At 47.1% G+C, this 19,309-nt stretch overlaps 2 protein-coding genes across 4 annotated transcripts; one reads left to right on the top strand and one right to left on the bottom strand.

Annotated features, from left to right (window-relative positions):
- The first annotated feature begins 529 nt into the window (after window positions 1–529).
- On the top strand, window positions 530–15,818 carry LOC100282332 (uncharacterized). The gene is made up of 11 exons (NM_001155244.2): window positions 530–700; window positions 1,509–1,583; window positions 1,682–1,756; window positions 1,839–1,911; window positions 2,609–2,653; window positions 3,599–3,710; window positions 11,014–11,080; window positions 11,273–11,317; window positions 13,562–13,617; window positions 13,712–13,887; window positions 15,236–15,818. Exons 1-11 carry the CDS (start codon window positions 698–700, stop codon window positions 15,421–15,423), a joined length of 915 nt encoding a protein of 304 aa, NP_001148716.1. The 5' UTR covers window positions 530–697; the 3' UTR covers window positions 15,424–15,818.
- Window positions 15,819–15,906: 88 nt separating this feature from the next.
- LOC100278265 (uncharacterized) lies at window positions 15,907–18,119 on the bottom strand. Of its 3 annotated transcripts, none has more exons than XM_008663559.4 (3): window positions 17,694–18,119; window positions 17,495–17,562; window positions 15,907–16,401 (listed from the first exon to the last, which is right to left on the bottom strand). In XM_008663559.4, exons 1-3 carry the CDS (start codon window positions 18,032–18,034, stop codon window positions 16,082–16,084), a joined length of 729 nt encoding a protein of 242 aa, XP_008661781.1. In that variant the 5' UTR covers window positions 18,035–18,119; the 3' UTR covers window positions 15,907–16,081. The 3 variants fall into 3 exon arrangements, with proteins under 3 accessions (XP_008661781.1, XP_020400586.1, NP_001281181.1); XM_020544997.2 differs by having other exon boundaries at window positions 17,495–17,609; window positions 17,694–18,110; NM_001294252.1 differs by having other exon boundaries at window positions 15,928–16,401; window positions 17,698–18,053.
- Window positions 18,120–19,309: the final 1,190 nt, after the last annotated feature.

The raw sequence follows: 19,309 nt of genomic DNA, 5'->3' as shown, positions 1-19,309 counted from the left end.
GAAATAGGAGGGTAAATAGTTGAGAGGGAGGTATTGGAATATGAATAGAAAGTACCAATGTGAGGATTTGAGAGGCGAAATGGTTGGAGATTGTCTAATCTATCTTTTGGATAAATTAAAGGAATAAATTCATTAATTGTGTTGTCCTATTTTGATTCATTCTTAGGTAACAGAACAGGTCACCAACAGTTAGGGCTAGTTTGAGAACCCAATTATCCCAAGGGTTTTTCATTTTCCCAAGGGAAATTAGTTTATTTTTCCTTGAAAAAATAAGAATCTCTTGAAAAAATAGAGCTTACAAACTAGCCCTTATAGTTTATTTGGAACACAAAAAATTCACAAGAATTTACATAAATTTCAGACAGGAAAATCCAAGAGCAGGAAAAATTTCACGCATTGCCCTCTGAGTTGGACTAATGGGGACCGTGCAAAGTCCACGTCAGACTAGCCTGCTGCCTGTTGACCAGCCTGGCCGTCCCGTCCAGCTCAGACCGCGGTGTAGAAAGTCGGGCCCAGCAGTCAGCAGCTCATATACTTTCCAAAGAGAGAAAGGGCAGGCCCAGCTCTAGCCTTTCCAAAGTGCGCGCAATCTCCTCTGCCGCATCCGATATTCCGATCTCGATCCCGCGACGCGGTGTCTCCGGTCAGCGCCGCCGCCTTCTCCCTCGCCGGCCGCCACTGCATCGCCGCAGTCGCCATGGTTAGCATCATCCCTCCATGGCTCCCTCTTCCTCCTCCGCCCTAGCCAGCCACTTTCCACCTCCTCGGAGCGGCGATTTCATCGGAACAGACCGAATCTGGCTCTGGGGCCGGCGCGAATCGGCCGCGATTCGGCGGGGCGATCGGGACCACCCTGTTTCGCTCCGTATGGTTAGGGGCCTGGGGATTGTTGTCCAGCCTCGAACCTAGTGGCTGTAGTTCTGGTTCGGCCGGTGCGAGAAATTGCAGCGCGGGTCTCGTGTTGCGGGTTGGATTCGGATGCTTGGGCTTGGTACTCTAATTTCAACAATAGAAGCGGGCAGCGGTCCACATTGATTCCGGCCGAGGAGTAAGAGTGGCTACTATGAGGTGGTGGGGCTGCCCACGCTCATCAGTAGGCTGATCATAGTTGTGCCCTCCCTATATGGCTATGTGTGTGATCCTGGGATAACTTGTGCACCAGGGGAACTCATCTATTTTATTCGAGATTATGAGTATTCGTGGATTGTCAGTATGTTTGCTCTCTCAAGTTGGGTTGTTTAGGTCTGGGTACCTGAATTGCAATTGCAACTAATTCGGTTGCAACATGGAAAGGTTAGGCCCACACGAACGTGCCTGCTTGGATTCTGGCAGACAATATACATGCTAATTTAGTTTTCCTTAGCATTGCTCCATAGCTGATGATTATATGACCAGACACCTTTCTGATGGATAGTAATGCTCTGCATATAGAAATTTCATCTCTTAATTGTGTTTCCATGTGGAAATGCTCCTCTGATATTTTGTGATCTATGGGTGTGTCAATTTAGAATTATATCATTGGAGCATTCAAGCCACCTTGTGACATCTCGATCACATTCTCTGATGCGAGGACTAGGAAGCAGGTACAGTTCTTCATATCTCCATGCTGCTACCAGTTGGGGTTCAAATTCGAATTCTGTTTTTAGCTTACAAGTGTCTGGTTTCTGCCATTGTTTCACAGGTTTCGGTTAAGAAGGACAATGGGAAGACAACGATGGTCCCTGTTTTCCAGAGCCTCGAAACTATATCTGGAGAAGTATGAATTGCTTGTTTCTTATTCTTTTCTAGTTTGCATGGCTCAACGGAGCCTAATATCTTGCTCGGGTGAAATGGTTCAGGTATCAATAGCACCAGTTCCAGGTAAAAGGATTGAACACACGGGTGTCAAAATTGAGTTGCTAGGCCAAATAGGTATGTTGTGTTACCCTTGCAGCTGCTTTCTATACCAATTTCTGCTCAAGTAGTTATGAGACGAAGGTTGCTTCGGAACCTGCCATGATTACACTGTTATCCAGTTCTGTAAATGCTGTTTAAGTTATATGACTTTACAAGGCTAGTAATCTTCGTTTGGGGCCTTCATGAACACATGCTTTCTTGTCACGGATTTATCCCATTTTACTAGTATTCAGGTTCTGCTTACTCTGATGATTTGTGCACACGTTGGTAGTGCATACTGCATTATGTTTTGTAAGGTGCTCTTAGACGGTTCATGTCTCCACTTATTTCTGATGCTAATTGCTAAGTGTGAGTGTTGTGCATTGTTTGCATCCATCAGATGCTATTATATTTATGGGCGCTGAAATGTTGCTATCTACACTTTTCTTTATATGGCCAGTAAAGTTAGAGCCTTCAGTTGCGCTTGGATATTTTTACATTACGTGCCATCTTCATGCTCTGCATGAATGCTTTCATCCTGGATGAAAGTAATGTTTTTGCATTTATGGAATACATTTTGCTAACAATTACGAAATTACTTCCTATGCGGTCCCTATGTTTTTAAATATATGATGTTTAAAATATCATATATTTAAATAACACAGAGAGAGTACAGTTTCGTACTCCTTTCCCTCTTAGGCCATAATAATTACAATGGTTAATGATTTTTCAGAGCTCTATTTTGACCGAGGGAACTTCTATGACTTCACTTCGTTAGGTGAGTTTCTAGTGCGTGATGTGATATGCCAATAGCTCCTACAGTGGATTTATGTAAATTTGGGATTGTGCTATTTTTCTTTCTATAATTTGTAGGAGCAGAGGCTATTTATGAATTAAGTAATTATTATCAAAGAATTGTACTGCCACTAAATTCTCTGTTATCATCCTTAGTTTCTGTGTATGATATCATATGTTTCAGTTGCTCTTTATCATTATCACCATACCTTAATGCTTAAATCTTCAGCCCTAGGTAAAATATCATATCCTCCAAATTGATGTGTCAATAGAATCCCATGATGTCAAAGTGGGTGTTGCAATTTACAAGTTACAACAGCATTTACATTACTTTTTGTTAATTATGCAAATATTTGCAGTTGATGAGTTTTTTTGGTAATAAAAGAAAGTAAAGCGAAGCTCTATGAAAGCTTATGGGTTCAGATCTACCAAGGTGATGGTAAAAACAAATGAAAACCACTGAATCTGGTATTACCAGGCTTACAATAACCTCACAGGATAAGTCTCAAGCAGTAAGCACCCCTAGGTTCACCTTTAGCAAGACCCAAGATGGCACATGCTTATTTTTAATAAATCCAAACTTTGAAGCTAAACCAAAAGGAATAACTGTTCTACAATCTCTATGCCTTTACTAAACACACTGAGATTTGTTAGACCATATTTCGATATTTTGTACCCATCAACTCAAGTCGTATGCTATTTACCTTACCATTTGTTTTAGCTAGACTGTTATTGCAAAATCAAATCACCTGACTTAGCTAGAAACTGTGGTTAGTACCTAAGATGTTTCAAAAGGGTATCCTGAACTCTGTGTTTGGCTAGCGGCATGTGGCAAGTTGATCAAGTTATTTCTACTGATTATTGCTCAGCATACACATTGTTATGTGAGAAGCTATTATCACGTGAAATGCACTGTTTGTCCATGCAGTACGTGAGTTAGATATTCCTGGTGAAATCTATGAAAGGAAGACGTTTCCATTTGAATTTTCAACTGTTGAAATGCCATATGAGTCTTACAATGGGACGAATGTCAGACTCAGGTAAGCAATTGCTATGATATAGCCATATAGAGCAGCACTTTTATTATGTTTTGTTTTCATTTTTACTGCTAAAGGTTTTAGTGATAAAAATTTTGGTTTTGAAAAAACTCCTGGGCCATGTTTGGTATCGGTTTATCTTACAGATAACCGCTTAAAATCTTCATTTAAATTTAGAGTCAAGTGCAATTTACCCTCTAAACTAGTCGCTGAATTTGAGAAACCCCATTAGACAACATTCACCCCCTAACTTTCAAAAGCAGAGAAAATACCTCCCGGGCCATTTCAACGTGGTTTCTTGGGTAGGTTTGCTGATGCGGCAGTGGGGTTAACATGTGAGGTGGTCTCACTCTTTCTCTTATATCGGAAAATTGTAACATTTTCATATGAAATCAGACGAATACAACTTTATGTCAAAATTACAGAGTTTGACGTGATGTATATGTTGAATGGTGAAACCCTAACCCTAACAGGGTTGGGTGATGTATTAATAGACGTGGGTGAACTGGGCCAGGCCCATTACAGAGGGGTGAGATAGTAATTACACGGGGAAAACCCTAAATCCTAAACGGGTATTCTAACACCCCCCCCCCCCCGCAGTCACAACTCTATCCTGTACAGATGTTGAGACTGGAGCGAAAGTCTAAAAATACACTCGACGGTAACCCCTTGGTAAAGATGTCAGCGAATTACAGCGTGGTGGGGACGCTGAGAACCCGAACGTCACCGGCAGCGACACGCTCGCGGACGAAGTGCAGGTCAATCTCCACGTGCTTCGTGCGCTGATGCTGCACGGGATTGGTGGAGAGGTAGACCGCGCTGACGTTGTCGCAGTAGACGAGAGTGGCGCGCTAAAGGGGACTGTGGAGCTCGTGGAGGAGTTGTCGTAGCCAGGAGGCCTCTGCCACGCCGTTGGCCACGGCGCGGTACTCGGCCTCAGCGCTGGAGCGAGAGACGACGGGCTGCCATTTGGCGGCCCAAGAGACGAGGTTGGCGCCCAGGAACACGGCGTAACCGGAGGTGGACCGACGCGTGTCGGGACAGCCAACCCAGTCAGCATCGGTGTAGACCACAAGCTCCGACGTCGGGGATGGTCGGAGTAGGAGGCCGTAGTCGAGGGAGCCGCGGAGGTAGCGCAGAATCCGCTTGAGCGCGGTGAGATGGGGCTCCCGCGGAGTGTGCATATGCAAGCACACCTGCTGGACGGCGTAAGCGATGTTGGGCCTGGAGAAGGTGAGGTACTGGAGCGCGCCGGTCAGGCTCCGGTAGGACGTCGCGTCGGCGACCGGAGGCCCGTCGTCCTCAGAGAGCTTCGCCTGGGTGTCGACAGGCGTGGAGCAAGGCTTGCAGTCAGACATGCCAGCCCGCTCCAGGATGTCGATGGCGTACTGGCGCTGGTGGAGGAAGAGACCCTGAGGCCGACGCTCGGCGGTGATGCCGAGGAAGTGGTGAAGGGGCCCCAGGTCCTTCATGGCGAATTCCCGCTGAAGGGCGACGATCGTGCGGTGAAGAAGGTCGGCGGTGGATGCCGTGAGCACAATGTCGTCGACGTAGAGCAGGAGGTAGACGGTGCTGTCGCCGCGACGGTAGATGAACAGGGACGTGTCCGACTTGGCCTCGACGAAGTCGATGGAGGCCAGGTAGGAGGCGAAGCGACTGTACCATGCCCGTGGCGCCTGCTTGAGGCCGTACAGGGACCGGTTCGGCCGGCAGACCAGATCCGGACGGTCAGCGTCGACGAAGCCGGTGGGCTGGCTGCAGTAGACAGTCTCCGTCAGAGTGCCATGGAGGAAGGCATTCTTGACGTCGAGCTGGTGGATCGCCCAGTCGCGGGAGAGGGCGAGGGAGAGGACGACACGAACAGTGGCGAACTTGACGACAGGGCTGAAGGTCTCGTCGTAGTACACTCCGGGGCGCTGGGTGAAGCCCCGAAGGACCCAACGGGCCTTGTAGCGGTCGAGGGAGCCGTCCGAGGTCAGCTTGTGGCGAAATAGCCACTTGCCGGTGACCACGTTGGTGCCTGGTGGACGCGGCACCAGGTCCCAGGTGTGGTTGGCCAAGAGGGCCGCGTACTCCTCCATAGCACGACGCCAATGTGGGTCAGCGAGGGCAGCGCGAACGGAGGAGGGCACAGGGGATGCGTCCGGAGGAGTGCAGGTCGTATCCGCTGCCAGGATCAGCCGGTCGACGGGGCGAAGAACGCCCGCGGCGCGCCGAGTCACCATCGGGTGGACGTGCCCGGGGTCGCGGTGGATGGCGACCAGGTGGTATACTGACGACTCGGAGCGGGCCGCCGGAACGTCGGGAGCGGCGGGTATGGCTGGCTCGCGGCGGTGATAGACGACGGCGGGGTCGGCAAAGCGGGTCGTGCTCGTCGACGGGCCCGAGTCGGCGGGCGCTGAGGCGGCGGCGTGGCTGCGACGGTGGTAGACGAGCGCGGGGTCGGCGAAGCGAGTTGGGGTCGACGGGGCCGCGCGTGGCGCAGGCGGGGTCGTCGGGGCCGCGCGTGGCGCAGGAATGGGCGCGAGCGGTGGCGTCGTGGCCGCGCGTGGCGCGGGAATGGGCGCAAGGCGGGGCGCCGGGGGTGGGGGGGTGGGGGGAACCGGATCAGACTCGAGGAGTGAGTCTAGATCGGTGGGTGGGGTGGAGCCTGCAAGGGGAAACACATCTTTGTCGAAGACGACGTGACGAGAGATGATGCGGTGGGAGGTGAGGTCCAGGCACCGATACCCCTTGTGGTCAGGGGAGTAGCCGAGGAAGAGGCAGCGAGTGGAGCGAGGAGAAAGCTTGTTAGGGGCGGTAGCGGAAGTGTTAGGATAGCAGGCACAGCCGAACACGCGCAGGTGGTTGTAGGAAGGGGCTGTGCCGTACAGGGCAAAGTGAGGTGTAGGGTGGCTCACCGCCTTCGAGGGAAGACGATTGAGGAGATGCGTGGCAGTATGAAGGGCCTCTGCCCAGTAGGTGGCAGGGAGAGACGCCTGGAAAAGAAGGCAGCGGATCATGTTGTTGGTGGTGCGAATCATGCGCTCGGCCCGGCCGTTCTAAGCAGAGGTGTAGGGACACAAGAGACGCAACTGGACGCCGTGAGTGAGGAAGAAAGAACGGGAGGCGTTGTTGTCGAACTCACGGCCATTGTCGCACTGCACGGCACGGACCGGGCGCCGAAACTGAGTGGATACCCAGGCGAAGAAGTGAGTGAGGGTGGTGAACGTGTCAGACTTCAGCCGAAGGGGGAAAGTCCAAAGGAAATGGGAGTAGTCGTCCAGAATGACCAGGTAGTATTTGTAGCCGGAGAGGCTGAGGACAGGAGACGTCCAGAGATCACAGTGGACAAGATCAAAAGCTTGAGCAGCCCTGGACGTGGAAGTGGAAAAAGGAAGGCGGGAGTGACGACCGAGCTGACAAGCATGACAGAGGCGCTCAGAAGAGCCCCGAGTATAGGATATGTCTGAGTGGCCGACAAGCTGGGACATGACGTCGGGTCCAGGGTGCCCGAGGCGACGGTGCCAAATGGCGGAGGAGGTGGTGGTAGTAGCAAGAGCATGTGATGTGGTGGTAGTAGTAAGGGCAGGAGATGAGGCTACTCTGGTGTGGGGAGTGGAGGGCAAGTGAAGAGAATAGAGGGGGCCGGAGCTGTCACAGCGAGCGAGTACAACATGTGTGGGAAGGTGGCGTATAGTGAGACCCAGGGGTCGAACTCCATAGAGCACTGGTTGTCACTAGTGAAGCGACGAACCGAGAGGAGGGGATGAGTCAGTCCGGGAGCAACAAAGACGTCGTTAAGGCAGAATGGTCCTGGAAGAACCGATGCACCTACTGAGGTGACCGGGAGGGTGGAACCGTTGCCAACAACGATGGAGGAAGGATGTGAGGGGTATGGTGGATGGGAGTGGAATAACGAACTAGTTGTGGGGGTAGTGTGGAAGGAGGCCCCGGAGTCAACCACCCAATCGGTGGTGGGAGGGGGAGGTGGTGGTGGCGAAGGTACGATGTGAGCGGAGAGGGCTAAAGGAGGTGCCCCAATAGAGGCGCTAGGCAGGGAGGGAGAAGACACGTGCTCAACCGCTAGGGAGGCGATCGCAGCCCATGGGAAGACAAGCGGTCCAGGCACGTGACGGCCCGCCTGAGGGTGGATCTCGACGCAGTCCCGGAGAATAGGGTGGAGACAACACTGGTAGGAGTAGCGCAGCGGCGCTAGTAGTGAGGACGGCCGTCAAGAAGGGAGCTCGCAGCCGCGAGGAACGAGTCGGGCGGCGTGGCTGGAAACAGAGGCCGACAGCGCCCGACAACTGGGGAAGAGGAGGTCGCGGCGGGGAGCGCACGCGGCCAGGAGAAGGGCGGCTGGGAACAGAGGAGGAGGCCGGGTGTAGCGCCCGAAGCCTAGCAGTAGTAGCAGAGCGCCACCACGTCGTCGACGAGGTGGACCGCGGCGGTGCAGGCAGAGGAGAGTTGGAGAAGGGCAAGCACGCAGCGATAAGGGAATACAGGGCTTCGTCCTTGCGGCGGGAGACAGCTGGCGCAGCAGAGGAGGGCGCTGATTTGACGCGGCTGGAGGGGGCTGTCGGAGGCGGCGGCGCGTTCGCCCCCAGGAGCAAGAGGTTTCTGCCGAGCGCAGTACGAACACAGAGGCCAAAGGGGCGAGGGCGCGCGGTGACTGGCGAGAGGCCGGAGGGGAACACACCGCCGGCGCGCGCTCCGTCGAAGCAGGGGAGCGGTGGGCGTTGCGGGCGAAGATCTTCCCCCAGCACGCGCTCCTGCACGGCGGCCACGATGGAGGTCGCACCTTGGCGCGGAAGGAGGCGCGGGTCGGTGCAGGGGATGCGGCGGCGGCGTGGGCGCAGGGGCGCGGCCCGGCGCGACTGGAGGGTCCACCGGGCGGCGCGCGGAGGCAGAGGGGCAGGGGGCGGCGGTCGGGGCAAGGGGAAGGGCCGGCGGCGGCTTGAGGGAGGAGAGGGCTGGGCTGGCGGCGGCTAGAGGGAGGAAAAAAAAGAATTAACTTGGCTCTGGTACCATGTTGAATGGTGAAACCCTAACCCTAACAGGGTTGGGTGATGTATTAATAGACGTGGGTGAACTGGGCCAGGCCCATTACAGAGGGGTGAGATAGTAATTACATGGGGAAAACCCTAAATCCTAAACGGGTATTCTAACAGTATAACTTAGTAGTTGATGACTTTTTATTTGAGATCTTTCAGGTGTTCAGATATTCGCTCTGAACTATCAGATTTTGCAATTCATTTTTTTTATTTTTTTTAGACGACCTCGGATGTTGACATGGTCCATACCAAAGTTGTAATTCTTAATGCGACCTACAACTTTGTACTTGACAATTTGTTTTATCTGAGATCGTTTAAAGTCCCAACTATTTGTTTTAGGTTATCAGATTCTGAAATCCATTTTTTTTCAAACGACCTCGAATGTTGACATAGTCTATACCAAAGTTGTATTCCTCATTGTGATCTACAAATTAGTAATTAACATCATTTTTATCTCAGATTGTTTAGAGGCCCAAATATTCGTTTTAATTTCTCAGATTCTGAAATCCATTTTTTAGATGTCCTCAGACATTGACGTTTAAAGTTCCAACTATTTGTTTTAGGTTATCAGATTCTGAAATCCATTTTATTTATTTTTTTCAAACGACCTCGAATGTTGACATGGTCTATAGTCTATACCGAAGTTGTATTCCTCATTGTGATATACAAATTTGTACTTGACAACATTTTTATCTCGGATTGTTTAGAGGCCCAAATATTCATTTTAATTTCTTAGATTCTGAAATCCATTTTTTTTATTTTTTAGACGACCTCAGACATTGACATGCTATATACCAAAGTTGTAGATCTGAATGTGACCTATAAATTTGTAGTTGACAATGTTTTTTGTTTGATATTGTTTGTAAGCCCAAATGTTTGATTCAAGTTCTATGATTATAAATTCAAGATTTTGATTTTTTCTATTAACTTTGGATCAGTACATGCTGTATGCTAAATTTGTAGTGTTCGATGAGATCTAAAACTTTCTACTTTATTTTTAATTTAAGATCATTTAGGAGCCCAAATATTCAATAAAACACGACATGGCTAAAAAACCAATGACATGTGGATCCCACAAATCACATCAGCCAAAACCACAGTTGAAACCACTATGATGAACTATTTTAAGGTGGAAATTTGTCTGGTTTTTAAAGCTGGGGAGGGGGTATGCTGTCTGGTTTGAGTTCGATGGTGTCTTTTTTTTTTGAAAAACGCAGGAGAGCTGCATATCATTATATTAAGAAGAAAAGATGAGGTAAAAAGAGAACCTCATACAACTCCACGAAAAACCCACACACTCTATAATAGATACAGATTTACAAAAATAGGCAGCTAGACCTGTGACCTTGAAGACCCCAAACCAGAAGTCACCGATTGGTGTGCTGGAGCGCTAGGATGTTAGATAATCCACGGGCTCCAGCCCTACACCAAAGATGAGACTCCTTGACCCAATTGATTACCAAGTTAGTACAAGGCTGGGCACCGTTGAAAACACAGCGGTTGCGGTGATTCCAGATGGCAACTTTCAAATTCAGCGACAGATTAATTGGGGGCAACTTGTACTTACTCTTAATTTATATTTAAATGTTTCAAGGCTAAGATTATATATTTCCAGTGTATAGTGGTGTAGAACCAATACCAATGTGGAACATATGGAAAGCTTCATATAAAACCTGGTGTCTAATACATCTAACATCTTTGACCGCCTTTACAGGCTTTCCCTAGGAGGGTTCCAGTGATTTTGCTTGTGCCTATCTCTGTGATAAGGATGCATGGTTGAATTTCTGTTTTAGAATATATGTCTTCCTGTTAAAGATGCTAGACTGTAGTAAAGTACCAGTGCACTCGTCTTAATATTTAGGTAGTAAATTTTGAGGGAATTATCATATTTCTCAAACTCATACTCATCCATTTTGGCTCAAGAGGTCCAATGACTAATCCACTGTTTAAACATAACACATACATTTTGCAATTTTATACTGTCGACTTGAGGCTCTCTTACGGCATTTCACTTGTCTGAAATTATCATATTTCTCAAACTCATACTCGTCCATTTTGGCTCAAGAGGTCCAATGACTAATCCACTGTTTAAACTTTAAACATAACACATCTACATTTTGCATTTTTATACTGTTGACTTGAGGCCCTCTTACAGCATTTCACTTGTCTGAAATATACTGCTTCGTAAGACTAAAATCTTATGCTGAGAAAAAGATTTAGCGAAGCACTGAAGCACCTTTAAATACCAAGTACTCTTTATGTGCTTGCAGGTACATTTTGAAGGTGACAATTGGCAGAAACTATGTTGGCAATATTGTGGAATATCGGGATTTCTGTGTAAGTTGATAACTGCTATTATATTTATCAGATTATGTTTCTCACTGTGATATATATGTGCGCACCATTCTAGTTTTGCTGTCATTGAGATGAACTGATTTGTTCATGACATATATCACTTCTATATATGTGTTCCAGCAATCAGCGAATTGTGGAGTTTGTTCAGAATAATGATTTCATTTTTTTTTGCAGGTGAGAAACTACTCACCTGTCCCTACAATCAATAACAGCATTAAGGTAAGTTCTTACTTTTTTGTTAATGGGAACTCTAGCAAGTTAGCATATAACTTGATTGTGTTGTAGTGAACTGGTACAATCTCCCAAATTGACATTGTGTGTACCTGGGGCCTTAACGATGTTGACAAAATTTCTCTTCACAGTTCATGTTAGCTGACCCTGTGGTCATACCAGGTTCTAGGAACCCAGTGGCGTAGCTAGGATTTATGGTTAAGATGGTCCATTGTTTTTTTTTATCAAAATAACCACTAAAAATATAACATGTCAGTACACATTTGTTTTAACTAAGAAACAAAATATGATTATATTAAGCTTGAAGGGGCTTACGAGTATCATAAAATACACATATCCAACTTGCTGAATTGAAAGATTACATACCCATAATAAATTAATAATAGCTAAAGAATAGAAGATACTACTTGTCAGGGCTGCACGTTCTAACAGTTATTAAATTGTTGATTATCTCTCTTCACTCAATTGTAAGAAAACATCTGACTCAATAAAATTGACTAGACAATCACCCAAAAGGCTATCACCCACATTCATTCCAACTACAATAGAATTATATAATGTTTTAATTTGCCATTCCAATAATTCAATTCTTTTTGTGTTTCATCACCATTAGACTGGATAGGTTCAACATTGGCTCGTCAAGCCTATCACAACCCTCCTTTACCAGGGCTTGGAACCTGCTATATTGAAACAACATAGGCGGAGTTCTCTACTCCTTTAAAGCACGAGTTTTGTGTGTCGTGCGTCGCTCATGTGTCGTCTTATCTGTTTTTCTCCCCCACCTCTCGCCTAACAACCATATAAGATAAGCATTACCTCTTGCGTGCGCACTCAACCATACCGCCACCACGAGCGCTTCCTCCTCCTCGCTATTGTTGTCGTATATTAACCCTCAACTTCCCATCTGTTCCTTCCCGTCTCCGTCGTGCGTCATCCCGCCTCCCTCACCTAGATTCTTCTGCACCACCATAGAGGACACCGACCTTCCTCCGTCGACAAGCGCCTCGAACCGCTGCCACGACTCTCCTCCGCCATGCGCCTCTCAGGCAGTGGGGGCAAGAACAGTCGAGGAAGAGGAGGAGGTGCCGCCCTCGGCAATGTGTGGCTGAACAGCTGAGGGAGAGGAGGCGCTTCGGATCCCGAGTTTAGTTTTTGTATTGGTTGTTGGCAAATAATTTGAAATATTAATGTCGATGATAACATATGTATTGCTTGTTTTCGTGTAATAGTTGCGCGCTAATATTTTATGTGCCATCGCAATGCACGGGTATTGTACTAGTATACCAATAATCCTGTGCTTCACAAAAATCTTACAATTGAAATAAAATATTCCGGTGTTGCACACACACACACACACAAAATCCTCCCATAACCTACCTAAATTTGTTTTGCAAACCCTATGCCTTGTGAACTTTTGTGGTTCGTGCCAATTGAGAATCGCCAATCACTAGCTACTGGCAATGCTTCAGGGAGAAACTGGAAGGAAAAAAAGAGAAACATGGTTGGACTGGGAGTAGGAGTGACATGCTAATTAGATTTGGTTTGAGATCAGTTCGAGTCTTAGAGACATCAGATCGCACTTGCTGGGCTGCTGCTTGATGCTCAGGAAGCTTGCAGTCGTGTCATGGAGACGCCGATGGCCACGCTCGCCGCTGCTGCCGACCTCCACCCGATTGGCCAACTGCAAACTTACCTGAAGAACATGTAGGGGCACACACACAGGAAAGAAAACAAAGGGTCCAAGGGGTGCTGTGTCGTGTGACAGCGGGCCATGTTTTCAAGTCGTCCGATTAATCGTCCAAGTCGGTGTGGACCAATCGTGATTAATCACCAAGTTGTCCGACTAATCGATTAATTGCCCAAGTCGGTCAGCGACAACGACCAGCAAGTCGTCCGACTTGAAAACATTGACGGCAGGTGCAAAGGTTAAAGGCCGAGCGGCTGTGAGGCACTAGACATATACACAACTCGTATAGGGCTGAGCACAGGGTTCAGTAGAGTTATTTGACAGCTTTGATGTGATGGAGTTCAGTAGAGTTATTTGACACTTTTTTACTGAAATATCTTGAACAGAGCAACAGAGCAGTTTAATGATTTATTTTCCTATCACTCTATTAAGTGATACGCTTAATTGCATGTATTTTGCTATTTTATGTGGTAAACTGTTAAGTGAGAATAATTTGTCTCGAATATCGTGCAATTCATGATACTGTTTCTGTTTTTTCTTTTCAGATGGAAGTAGGAATTGAGGATTGCTTACATATTGAGTTTGAATACAGCAAAAGCAAGTAAGACCAAGACATATGCTATTTGCTTTGCTCTGTTCTGAGAAGTTGGTCACTTTGGAAGCTACATATTTCTCACATTTCCCATTTTGTCCAGGTACCATCTCAATGATGTGATTATTGGGAAGATATATTTCCTTCTTGTCAGAATAAAGATAAAAAATATGGAACTGGAAATTAGGCGTAGGGAATCAACAGGATCAGGCTCTAACACATATGTTGAAACTGAGACTCTTGCAAAGTTTGAGTTGATGGATGGTGCTCCTGTGAGAGGTATGATAGTGATTCTGTTTCCAGTTTTCCATTTTTCAAATTCTAAATGTTTGTCCTATGCCCTCAACTTTAGATAATGTAGTGAATGCTTCCCTATTTGTGTGAATTATTCATGTCGTTTCTTGAGCTCCTGGCTTCACTCTTTTTCACTTGTACCTTTCTCAATATCTCAACTTCAAAGTAAAAAAAAGTATGTAAGCATTAGACGAATTTACTTGTTAGCAATTTCAAACATATATGAAAAAACTGACAGAACCAAATTCATTATGAGTTAACTACTGGTGCTCTTGGTTCTAAATTGTTTTGATATCTAGAGACCACTCCATTAGCTTCATCAGTCCTTTTGTACAACCTTTGCCTTTTTGCCTGGAACTATAGATGTGGACACTGTCAGTGCCTGCAGTGGAACTTGGACTGGGCATGGATGCTCATCATGGCAAATGGACCATGATGCATACATTGACATCTTTTCTTGAGATGTTCACTGACATGATTTTTCCAGTACCTTCTGTGGTTTGAAGCTTGAATGTAGTTGCTGTTGTTTTGTTTGTTACCTGATTCCCTATCCACGTTCAAGGTTTTAAAGTCGTCCGACTAATCGCGATTAGTCGGCCTTATCGCTAGAGCGAGCTCGATTAGGGTCTCCGACTCGACTAGAGCGACTAGGAAGCGATTAGTCGTCCTAGTCGCTGACTAATCATGATTAGTCGTCCGACTAGGGGTAATGGTCGACTAGTTATGCCTGTTTTGGGCTACTAATCCGGTCTCTGTTACATGGGCCAGCCCACCATCTGAACAACACAAACACTGTAAGTTGATAATTTATGAACTAAAATGGAATAAAATGGATGGACTAAAAATTAGTCCCTAGAAACCAAACACCCTCTAAGTTGGTATTGGATTAAATTATAATCTGTCATTGCGTGGAATGTGGACGGAACCAAGATTTGGTCTAGCCTGCCTGAATTAGGCCATAACATTTTTCAATGATGTTGGTGTCGGTTTGCTGCATACCCTAATCATGATGCTCATCTTGGCAAATGGACCATGATGCATAAATTAACAACTTTTCTTCAGATGTTCACTGTCATCATTTGTAATTATCCAATACCACGTACAGTTTGAAGCCTGAATCTGGTGCTGGTGTTGCTTACCTGCCTTTTCACATTGGAACCATTTGGTTGAGCTGGTATCTGACTAAATTATGATCTGTCCTTGAATTACACATGGATGGAACCAGGGTTTGGTCTAATTCTAGCATGTAGCCTGCCCAATCTAGGCCGTAACATTTTTCAATGACGTTGGTGTCGGTTTGCTGCATACCTAACCTAATCAAATTGTTTCGCAGGTGAATCTATTCCAGTGAGGCTGTTCCTGACACCCTATGAGTTGACCCCGACTTACCGCAACATAAACAACAAATTCAGCGTCAAGTATTACCTGAATCTGGTCCTTGTGGACGAGGAAGATCGGAGGTACTTCAAGCAGCAAGAGATCACAATGTACCGTCTCCAAGAATCTCCCCCTGCCTCCTAGATCCCAACCTGTTGCATCATGTTCACTTCTCAGGTTTTGTACAAGTGGACGCTGAGGTTAGAGCAATGTCCTGTATATAAACTAAAATCCAGAAGAGCGCCACAGCTGGTTACTGCTATGGCCATGCACGCTGCACTGTCGTGTTCATTGTTTATGTTTCGTTGTTCTTTCCCTTGAGTATGACGCCACCTTGATAGCCCGGGGTAGAATTACCTGCCTATATTTATCGTCCTTGTGGTCTGCAAGAATCATGACGTTATTACTTAGGCACTTATTCATCTTACTATCTGGAAGTGATGTGATTTGTTTTGGTAAGTCGAACGATATAGATTTATCTGTGTTTCATGCGAAATGCACTTAATCTTGGTTGTTGATCAATTCATTAGCTTTTCTCAGCTCGTCTACACCTACTTATCAAGCTGTTCATCTAGGTATCCAATTCCTTGACTGTTGTGATGCTATCAGAGTACAATGGAAGTCTTATGGATGGCACACAACTCCAAGTTATGCTGCTTGATTTTTATTGCAAAAACGCAATCCATGATATCATGTCAGTTCTAAAACAGCAACAAAACACAGCCCACAGCAATCTACTGCATTAATTATTATTTTTGCGGCCCATAAATACTATGCCTATAAACCTGAGCCACTCCGTTCGCTATTCCACTATAGTCAAGCCAGGAGCCAGAAATCCCTCTGCCGCCTGGTGGTGATGAGGTAGCCGCCCCCTCGCCGGCTCTTGCGCCGGACGGCCAGCGCCATGCACGCCGCGTGCTGCACGCAGTAGTCGGCGGCGCTGGTGTAGCCGCCCCCGCCCCCGCCCTTGACGCCGGCGATCCACATGGACAGCAGCCGCCACGTGACGGACCGCTTCTTCTGCCCCACGACGAGGAGCGAAACGCCCTGCTTCCTCGCCGCCTCCACTATCGCCGGCCCCCGGTCCTTGCCGCCCTCCGCCAGCGAAAGTTCCACGCACACCTGGCAGAACAAACACATTATCAGCAGCTTGCATTGGGCACACAGGAGCCAGGAGGCATCCTCCAAGTCAAGCTGGAAATGGGGTGGGGGGACATGATCGATCCTGTCTAGGACGACATGCCTGTACCCCTTTGATGATTAGCACATGCTGCCCCCCCGCTCCCGTTGTTAGCTGTCTGATCTTTGCTTGCGATGGCAGCTCTGTGCTGTTGGCATCTCTCTTTCCCCTTTGATCTGACAGTAACAGGGCCCGCCCCTCTTTTCTTTGCACTGTTTCTGTTTGACATGGAACGAACGCCATGTCTCGTGGGCGTTCCAACGACCTACCACCTGTATGTCTCTATTTATACGGGAATTTCCATCTGCTAACTCACTGCTCGATGGACACTTCTTCGTCTATATATGGTACCCAAAGGTTAAAAAAATGCCATGGAGTGACCCTCCTGAGGTGTCGGCAAAGAGTTTTACAGCATCAGATTCAGAGATCTGTGATGTCACTCCACATTACTCCAGCAACGAAAGGTACAGTCTTGGACGTTTCCACGAATCGCACGGATCAGTAAACAGTGGTCCTTGTTTGGAAACACCACTGTTTACTGATTAGGCAACACGATAAGTATCTGTCAAGAATACTTGTTATCGTAGGTACGCAGACATGCCATGCGTCAACAACTGAATCTTACTATCGTACATTAATTGGATTCTGTTGCATGTACGCACCAAAGAGAACGCAACTTGTTCAACACATACTACTTGTTGTACCATCCCAAAGAGGTCAATTATTTGGGAGGAGGAAGGACCAGGGTACAGTTATTATGGGCTATGGGATGGATGCCATCAGATCAGGGACTCGACAGTCGCTAAGCCATTGAATGCGTACCAGTTGTAGCTTTGGAACGCCAACATCAATGCCAATCTTAATCTTTGACGTCACATTTAGTTAGGTGATGTTTGAATGCACTAAAACTAATTAGCTAAAAAAATTGCTAGTGTAATCAGCTAGTTAAATATTAGTTAATTTGCTAAACAATATCTCATATCTAAACTATTAGCTAGAGGATGTCTTCAGCTAATTTTGGTGCTGGTTAGTTACCTCTGGTCTCTTGGCCTGGCAGATGCTCCTCAAGGCCTCCAGGTGCGGACTCCCTCTCGGATCGCGTCCTGATCGAGACGACCACGCAACAAAAACAAGGAAGAGCCATCTCCCTCTGTTTTCAAGCACGCGACGGAGCCTGTACTGTAACCAGCAGGACTTAAAATAGATGGTTATTGGTCACACGCAGCTTACGCACGTACGGTTCTTGCCGCTGGCGACGTCGAGCAGGACCACCGTGTCGCAGGGCCGGACGGCGTGCGACAGCGCCCACTGCAGCGCCGTGCGGGCCTCCTCGCCGCCGCCGTCCGCCGCCGCCACCATCACCTTCCTCCCCACGACGACGGCCTCTGCGCTGCCCTTCTCGTTAGCCTCCTCCCACTCGTCCTTTTGCTTGCCATCCTTTAGGGACCTGCTCTCTCCGCCGCCGCCGCCGCCGCCGTCGTCCTTGTTGGCGCATATCGATGGAGGCGCGGCGGTGGACGCGGTGCCGCCGGACCTGATCCGGTGGAGGCAGAAGGAAGAGAGCGGCCTGGACATGGAGGATGCTCGCTCGTTTGCAGGGCGAGTGTGTGTGAGTGAGCTTATTATTCAGCGCTCTCAGTCTCAGGTGAAGAGAGAGGGCAGAGTGCCAGAGTGGCATGGCGCAGACCAATTAGTACCGGCTGGCATGTGGGCCCGGCGCAAGTGTAGGGGCAAAACCGTAAGAAGTACTCGGCGAACTGGTCAATGATCAATTTTACGTTGGCTGGTGGGTGGTGAGACTGGTGACTGGTGCGTGCGCCTTTTCTTTTCATTTAGCTATATTCTATGCATTTTTGCCTTTCCCAGCTGATGAGGGGGCCTCATGCAGCAGGCCGTTCCCAGCTGTGCGACGAAAATCATCAGGTGAATTTGGTACTAAATTACATTCAGTTAACCACAGTTGAATTGATTAATTAACATACCGACCCCTTTATAATAATAAGCTGAGCACAGCATCATGCATGCCCAATAAACAGATCTTTACACAATAATTTAACAGATTTACCATCATATATATGTACACATTATCTAAACCTGAAATTTCAAACGTGTGCTGTCTATATATTTCTTTGGTACGTAATCCCTATATATCAAACAAATCATGCACTAATTTAGGGCATTATTCTGTCAGTCAATCATCATGGCCCACACACGGATCTTAGCTTCAAATAAATCCTTATCTTATCCTAGCCTTTTTTGTTTGGCCAGAAAGGGCTGGCAGTGTGGCATGATTTGGTGACAAAAATGCAGGCATGTTTTGACAGTGTGTGTGTCCTCATCATTGCCATCTACATCAATATATAAATATATATATGTGTGTGCACATATTCCGTTTGTCTGCGTTAATTACATCACCGACAAGGCCGGCACAGCTCTGGGCTTGTTGCTATGCGTGCACTCATGACAGCACCATAGTACACGGGTCCTCATCTGGTGGGTTTCTTTGTGATCGATAGATAGCCGTGATAGTACGTAGTGTGGTTTTCTTTTGAACAAAAGTTGCATTTTGATAGCGGCATCATGATGGCACTTTTCACATAAGAGTCAGATGTGGCACTAGAAGATGGACATTTGAATTGTGTTGTGCCACTTTTAGGCTCTGTTTGTTTTTTCTCATAGATTATATATAAACTGGATTCTAGTAGAATAATAGTAGGAAAAATATTACTTTAGAACCATAAATAAGCTAGGTTCCAAAATAATATTTTATCTACCTATCCTTTCATCATAATCCAATTTATATAATTTAGAAGGGAAATAAACATATCGTTAGCATAAAAGAGAGAGCGG

Source organism: Zea mays, chromosome 10 (assembly GCF_902167145.1).
Source record: "Zea mays cultivar B73 chromosome 10, Zm-B73-REFERENCE-NAM-5.0, whole genome shotgun sequence".
Classification (NCBI taxonomy): domain Eukaryota; kingdom Viridiplantae; phylum Streptophyta; class Magnoliopsida; order Poales; family Poaceae; genus Zea; species Zea mays.
Note: the sequence above shows the minus strand (reverse complement) of the source record. Positions and strands in the feature narration are given on the sequence as shown.